The sequence below is a fragment of the Eleginops maclovinus genome, chromosome 13 (assembly GCF_036324505.1).
Source record: "Eleginops maclovinus isolate JMC-PN-2008 ecotype Puerto Natales chromosome 13, JC_Emac_rtc_rv5, whole genome shotgun sequence".
NCBI classification, from domain to species: Eukaryota; Metazoa; Chordata; class Actinopteri; order Perciformes; family Eleginopidae; genus Eleginops; species Eleginops maclovinus.
In genome coordinates, this window is record NC_086361.1 from 8,034,328 (window position 1) to 8,042,227 (window position 7,900).

The 7,900-nt window shown below is 37.4% G+C and overlaps 2 protein-coding genes across 2 annotated transcripts in view; one reads left to right on the top strand and one right to left on the bottom strand.

The window, feature by feature from the left end:
• eno2 (enolase 2) overlaps positions 1-1,873 on the top strand; it is an 18,859-nt gene extending 16,986 nt beyond the window's left edge. The window contains exon 13 of the mRNA XM_063899978.1: positions 784-1,873. Within this exon, the coding sequence (XP_063756048.1) occupies positions 784-853 (70 nt within the window). The 3' untranslated portion in view covers positions 854-1,873. The remainder of the gene's footprint in view (positions 1-783) is intronic.
• A 483-nt stretch (positions 1,874-2,356) lies between these two features.
• On the bottom strand, positions 2,357-7,176 carry LOC134874513 (triosephosphate isomerase). The gene is made up of 7 exons (XM_063898545.1): positions 6,905-7,176; positions 5,741-5,864; positions 5,515-5,614; positions 5,063-5,180; positions 3,891-3,976; positions 3,425-3,512; positions 2,357-3,277 (listed from the first exon to the last, which is right to left on the bottom strand). Exons 1-7 carry the CDS (start codon positions 7,014-7,016, stop codon positions 3,159-3,161), a joined length of 747 nt encoding a protein of 248 aa, XP_063754615.1. The 5' UTR covers positions 7,017-7,176; the 3' UTR covers positions 2,357-3,158.
• Positions 7,177-7,900: the final 724 nt, after the last annotated feature.

Consider the following 7,900-nt stretch of genomic DNA (forward strand, 5'->3'; position numbering starts at 1 on the left):
ATTTCTATAAATTTGAAGGAGAGTCAAAGTCAAAAGCATGAGGGACGCAGGCTGACTTTTATTTCCTTGTAAGCGACAAATAAAACAGGATCCTGCATTTCAACCATGGCAAGTAAACTGATCTGTGCACCTTTAATCCTTAACAGGAATGGAATTATTGGATTTACCAAAAAGAAAGCTGGAGTAAGCTGGTCGAGCTTTGTTGTAAGCCATGCTTTTCCACTGATCAGCAGTCGTTGAAATAGCAAAAAAAAATCTTTGTTTGTATGTATTTAGTTTAAAGAGATGATAATGCTACAGATCCTTTCGAAGTGTTTTTAAAAATGCACGTCTTCAGGATGCCAAGGACGTGTAGTCAGAAATTACTGAGAGATGACATCAATGACACGTTTGGTCTTTTTTATGGATCTAATTTCAGGTTAAATGTACAATGTTTTTATTTAGTGCCTCTACTGTGACATGTTCACATACTTTCATGTTCAAAAAGCTCTTTTATTTTTCTCATACTTGCTTCAGCACCTCTTTTCACCCTCTGTCTGAAACCAGAGTCAGGTCTGCTGTGATTGGTTAGGTGGCTGGTTCTGTTACTGGTCACACACTTAGAGATGTCCCACCCCTTAACCTATCACATACAATGTGCTGGAGCGCCAGCCAATAGAAGCGCAACAAAGGAGTCCAATGTAGATATGCTGTTTTTTGGAGACATTTTTTATTGATCAATGCTTTTAACTGCAATAAATTATTTCTCTCAAATCTTTCCTCTCTATATTTTATTCTCTGCAGGATTGAGGAAGAGTTGGGCGACCAGGCTCGCTTCGCAGGACATAACTTCAGGAACCCCAGCGCCCTGTGAAACTGACAGACAGAGGAATGACTCACACACACACACACACACACACACACACACACACACACACACACACACACACACACACACACACACACACACACACACACACACACACACATACACACACACACACACACACACACACACACACACACACACACACACACACACACACACACACACACTCGACTGACATTGAGCCATTTACAATGAAAGATCATGACAAAACACACGAGCAAAAGAGAAAAGCAAAAAAAAGATTTAATAAAATAAATTATGCACTGGACTTATAGTGAAGGAGGGGATGTGTGTGCATACACACTCAGAGTAAGCAGATGCAACAAGCGCTCACGCACATGCAGGGGAATACCATAAAAATATCTAATTTATAAGCCAGACATGCACTGTTACTGTAGTTTTAAAGGAATAGCTCATGTACAGCCAGAAGATAGACCTGCAACAATAAAGATTATTGTTGTAAAAACCGAGAGATAAATAAGTAGAAATATAATAGAACTATGTAGACTGACGCACGCAACTGAAAGAGATAAAAAAAATACAACTTTCAGCACCAAAAGAGGACGATGCACCCGCAGAAAGAAACAGCAGTTTCAGGGACTGAGTGAAAAAAGAAGAAAACTACACAAACACGAGAACACTTACACACTCAGCAGCATCACACTCTCACCTGGACACTGAAGTACCTGCACTCCACCCACTTCTGTCCTCATCCCCTCTTTGTCTCCTTTTTCTTCTCATGTCTGTTTCTCAGTTTCCAAATCCCACTTTTTCTTCCCATCCTGATGTTATTGCGATTATTTGTCTTTATGCTTGAAATCCCGACTTTGTCCTAAAGAACAAGAAAAAAAATCTGAACCCTGAATCCCTCCATTCCTTCAGTTCCTCCTGAATGTCTATAGAATAGATATGTTGAAAAAGAAGAAATACAACAAAAAAAAGAACGCTTGTCATTAAAAATAATGTGAAAATATGTGAAATAAAAGATGGTATTTACAATTTCAATCACAGTTTAAAAGTTTTTGTCTTTTCTTTGTGTCTGTGTTGCATTTTCAGCTCACTTTTTTGTGACTTTTAGCTATCTGAAATACCTTGAGGTGCAAACTGATGACCATATGACATTAACCTTCTTTTATTTATCATAACAGAATGCACACAATTTCTTGAAAGAGGCCATATTATGCTGTTTTCAGGTTCATATTTGTATTTTGTGTCTCTAATCTGCTTTCAAGTTCAAAAAGATCTTTATGTTTCTCATACTGCCTCTGCTGCAGCACTTCTTTTCACCCTCTGTCTGAAACCAGAGCACTGTCTGCTCTGATTGGTTTGCCGGTCAGTTCTGTTGTGATCGGTCAACCGCTAAGAGATGTCCCACCCCTTAGCCTATCACACACAATGTGCTGAAGCGCCAGCCAATAGAAGCACAACAAAGGAGTCCAATATAGATATGCTCTTTTCGAGACATTTTTTATTGATACTAAATGCTTTTAACTGCTATAAATTATGCCAGCCAAAGAAAGCGCGATTGTTACATACTGATGTCATTATGTTTCAGAAGAAAACAAACAAGTGTGTGAGAGAGAATTGGAATTTTAGCCTTTGCAGAGCGTTCACATGGACAAAAAAAACTATAACATACCACAGGAAAGGGAAACATTCAGAAAGCAAAATAGGGCAAAGCAAACAATACTAAACATATTTAAGAGTTTCACGTTTTATTAAGTTATTCTTTCAGTTTTTATGATAAACATGGGACACAAAGGGTTAAACATACAGCAGCAGTGTGCAGTGATTACTACATCAATCTTTGGTGCCTATTGGTATAAACTTCACAATAAAAGTCTTTACTCCTCAAAGCTGAGTACAAGCAGTCAGATATAGTTTTAGTTTTATATATCTATACATATATATATATATATATATATATATATATACAGTATATTCTGTTAAAAGCTTTTATCGTCAAGGGCCCTGAAGTAACTGTTAGTGCATATGGGTGAGAGTGCATTGTTAATGCAACATTAAAACAGAGTTTAAAACACAATTCAGAACATCAAAATACTCCAGAGCAATACATTAAAGAGGACAATCCAACATATGACAACCAAAGACCAGAAAAAATAAAGATATCTAACTTTAATTTAATTCCAGTGCCCTACATTTGACCTATTTCATAACATATATTTAGCAAAATAAACATTTATTTCGAACCTGCTGATCAGTCAGACCAGTTTACAGAGACATGTTGTCAATCTGAAGGGCCGACCGATGGTCCGAATTGCTGTGTCCGTTACGCGCGTGCATTGATGATTTCAATAAACTCTGGTTTCAGAGAGGCTCCGCCCACCAGGAAGCCGTCCACGTCGTTCTGTGACGCCAGCTCTCTGCAGTTACCAGCCGTTACTGAACCTGGTGGACACAGAGGGAGAAACCAAAAAGGGGTTTATCATGGAGATTATATCAAATTAGCCAGGGTCCAAACTTCTCTGCAAAAAATGCAAAATAAATTGAGTAATATACTATTTACATGGAATTACAAAAAATAATATTACTGACCTCCGTAAATGATGCGCACAGAGTCGGCCACGTCGTCTGACACGTTGGATCTGAGCCACGCCCTCAACTTCTCATGGACCTCCTGAGCCTGGACACACACACACACAGAAGATTGTGCATTGAATTGTGAACCATACACAAGTCATTTACAGTTTATTTTCTGTAGAACTGAACAAAACTGACCCAAAACTAACATTTTAAATCAATTAACCTTCATATTCCAGTTTGTGAGTTGAGTTAGTTTATCTGGAACATGAATAACTTGTTGTTGTTCAATAAATATTACTTCTGTAAGAACACCAGCTAAATGTCAGCCCTAAGATATGAGTATATTGGGATTTGTTGTGAAGAAATAACAGTCAATTCAAGCAGTCAATTTGAATAACAGATTGAATACAAAATAAAAATTGAATTTTAAATGGCCATAAATAATTAGAAAACAATAAAATAACCGTCAAATATTTACCTGTTCAGGTGACGCTGTTTTGCCTGTGCCGATGGCCCACACAGGTTCATACGCCAGCACCACTTTCCCCCAATCATTCACATTCTCTGGAAAACAGAAATCAATATTTAAAGTATTTCCTTATACTAAACATGAACCATGCGCACATTAATACTGAAGTTAAATACCCCTGAACACTGAACCATCCTTCAAAGAACAGAAGAGAAACATTTGTACTGAACAGCTGAATATTATGAAATTTATTTTATTATGAAGAGTTGTTTTTCAGTCCTTTTCCCCATTTTCATAAGGGAGAAAATGCAACACAAATGGTACATATATTTCAAAATAAGACACATCGTAAAAGGCAGAGCTACGCAGAAAAGATTCCTCAATCCTTTAACTTGGTTTCTGTGGGAGAAAATCTCACATTACCAGAAAAACAAGACAAATGTGTCTCCAGATATTCCTCTAACAGCAACTGACCTATTTGCATTTTAAATCAGCGTGTAGCCCACTTTGACTGCAGAAGTAGGCTGCATGAAGATAGAGAGTTGACCAGGGAAAGATCATCAATAAAATACTATACATCGGTCGTAAGAACTTACAGGCAGACCCACGAGCAAAGACCGGCCACCACAATGAGATTAAAATAATAAATAATGGAAAAACCTCCTCAGATCTTGATACATTTTAAATATAGAAAAATACAGGTGAAACCTACATTAATGTAAATAATAAATCAGTGAATTCTATCCATAGAAAAGTAAATCAGCAGGCTAAAAGTTACCACAGTACAAAATCCACAGGACTAACATTAAGTAATATTGCATAAAAAAAAAAAAATAAAAAATAAAAAAATATATATATACATATTAATATATCCAATAGAATGAATGAAAAAAAGAACGAAAATAAAAAGTAATCACATATCAGAAAGTGCTAAGAGAAGAAAATTAGATACTAAAATGTTATTGTATTAGATACTCTTACATTTACTATTTTTATCATGTTTGGTTAGTTGCATTTATGTGCTATTGATTATTTGAAATGTCTTCCTACTCCTATTCGGAAATGAAATGATTATTTATTTTGCCTACAAAGTCTGTTGTCTATGTTCATTGTTATTTTTTAAATGTTTTAAATAAATGTATATGTATTTCTCTATATTCATTTCAATTTCCTTCATTTACCTGCAATGACCTGCGTCTGAGCGTAGACAACTTCTTCTGTCGTGCCAGCCTCCCGCTCCTCCAGCTTCTCCCCGATGCAGGCGATCACACTCAGGTCACTCTCCATAGCGTGGGCCACCTGAGGATCAACCACAGCCTCAAGTCTTTACCTTACGTGTGTGCACCATGTAACAACAGGCAGGATTTAACTTACCGAAAAAAGATTTGTTCTGGCTATTATTAATCTCGAGAAACAGGTGGAAGTGAACAGCTGTAGAGTCCGACTCATCTGTAGATGATTTTATTTGCTTTATCTTAAAATATAGTAGATGTTATCCTCAAATCCGACAGGTGTAACCTATTTTCTTCCCTACAGACTAGTCAGTATTTCTATTGGCTTATTTATTTTTGATAAATACTAAACAGCATCCACCTTCAAACATTTCCTACAGAAGCAGGAGGAAGTGCCCCACCTTCTGACCAATCAGCTCGTCACTTTCCCCAAAAACATGGCGGCGCTCAGAGTGTCCAAGTATCACCCATTCTGCCCCGCAGTCCTTTATCATGGCCGGACTGGAAGGAGAAGAAATATGTGACTTCATGTGATCATTAATTTAAATATGCATCAGCCTGCAGTATTATTAATAAATAGGATGCATGTGATTAATTCATAGTGCATTCATTCTGTGGGTGAGATACCTGATCTCCCCTGTGAAGGCTCCCTTGGCCACCTTGTAACAGTTCTGAGCTGCGACTCCGAACCTGAGATCCAGCATGCAGCGAGCGAAATCCAGGTAGATGGAGGGGGCTCCACACACCACCTCTGAAAAATGAGTTCAATGTGAATTTAATTTCATCCTCGTCTGATTTCTTCTATTTCCATTCCGCTAGGCTAATGTTGATGTCGAAAGGTGCCATTGGCCCTGGACTGAAAAGGTTAATACAATTAGATTTAATTGGGTTACAATTATTTTCAGGGGACTTCCATCACTTAAAGCAGCCGAGTGGAAACAAGGGCTACTCATGTTAGAGCACTGGAACAGATTTGCGTTTCTGTGTTTGTTTGTCCTTTTATTGAAACTATATTGGTGTTTTCACTTGTAAAATGACAACTGTTGAATCAATATCTTAAACATATTCACTTAACACCTCAAAAAATATTTGAGTTTGTGAATACATAATGTATATGCCCTGGTATATCAAAAAATATTTACCTAAAATTTGAAAAAAAGTAGTATCTCAAAACAATACATATAATCTCGAAAATATTAGTCTTATAGCTCGAAATGATGGCTAAGCATCCACAAATATTACTCAGTATCTTAAAAATATTGATATAAAACTCAAAATAATAAGAATCTTTCTTGATATTTTGACTAAGGCATACCAGTCCACTGATGTATTATTGTGAGCTTCTAAAGTATTACAATAAAGATCATCATCATGATTAACAGGGTCTTTTTTATAAGTTTCCAAACTCAATAAAACTAACACTTGTTTTATTTTTTAAATGAAGTGGTACAAAAAAATACAATCTTTTCCAAAGAGATGTAGTGGAAGACAAGTATAACATGGCAACAAAATGTAGTGCACTAAATTGAGACTTAACGACACCAGTTACTTGAGTACATTTACTTAGTTACTTTCCAGCCCTGAGGGTAAGACAGAAACGTCAGAAGCCTTTATGCAACTCATCCTGATCACATGACTCAATGTCAGTGTGTCATTCGAGCAGCAGCATCTTCTAACTGTCGCATTCTTTAACGATGGCTTTTCATTATATGTGCACCCTATAACCTGCAACAGTTAATGTGCAGCAGACAGTGTATAAACCCACAGACACATTATGAATCCGTCAGTTACCGGTCTGGTCGTGCAGGCTGGCGGTGTTCAGGGTGGAGATCAGCTCCTCCAGGCTCTCCTTGTTCCCGTTCATCTTCCAGTTCCCCCCCACGAAGAAGTTTCTCTGCGCCATGGCCGGCTGAAGTTGTCTGGTACCCGGAGAGGAGAGAAGAGGATGTCTGGAGGTTCACTTCAGCTGCAGGAGGGTTCCAGCTGGTGGGTATGTCAGGGGATGTAGGAAATATCAGAACTCAACGCCGGCAGGGCTAAAACATCCCTCTTCTTCTTGTTTGTGTTTGTTAAGAGTCACACTGCACATTGCATTAGCGCCATCTGTTGTTACAAGGAAGTATGACAACCCCAGTGGACTGACTTTTATTGGGGCACTATTTTTATTCTAGGGGAAAGTGTGTTTAATTTAGTTTAGAGTCAGTCCATCTCTTCTCGACTGTGACATTTTCCTATACATTTCTTTTTATTGTAATAACTAATAATTAAATGTCATAAAAATGTTGTCTTTCCTTTATATTTTCCATACAACTTCAACAGAATACTTTATAATCTAATGCATGTGTAGTGTAGGTAATTTGTCATTTTGCTATTGTTTTGCGACATATCTTATTTTAAAATCTTACATCGCTTTTCTTAAATATGTCAGTGCCATTTGAATGACCATTTCAATACCAATAAAAACCCTAAATAACCCAGTGCCTACGGTTGTTAAATTTAGATAACAAAATAAAAAAATCTAAATGTAGAGCCTTTTGCTATCAAGCTCCTCCTCTGTAGAATCAACTTCCAGTTTGTGTTAGGGTGGTAGACACTCCATCCATTTGTAAGAGTGCTCTTAAAACCGTCCTTTTGAAAAAGCTAAGGGCTAACTAGATTCAACCCCTAGTTTAGCTGCTACAAGCTTAGACTGTCGGGGGACACCTTACTTCTTTCTTCTCTCTCACTCTACCTGTGTACTCTCATGTTCCAAATAACCCTGCTTCCCTGAAATGTATTTTTGATGTC

Coding starts and splice junctions, on each gene's coding strand:
- LOC134874513 (XM_063898545.1), bottom strand. CDS start 7,016: ATGGCGCAGAGAAACTTCTTCGTGGGGGGGAACTGGAAGATGAACGGG. Junction 5,615..5,740: donor GCCTTCACAGGGGAGATCAG/GTATCTCACCCA, acceptor TTCTCCTTCCAG/TCCGGCCATGATAAAGGACT. Junction 3,977..5,062: donor TCAGACGCAGGTCATTGCAG/GTAAATGAAGGA, acceptor TCTGTTTTCCAG/AGAATGTGAATGATTGGGGG.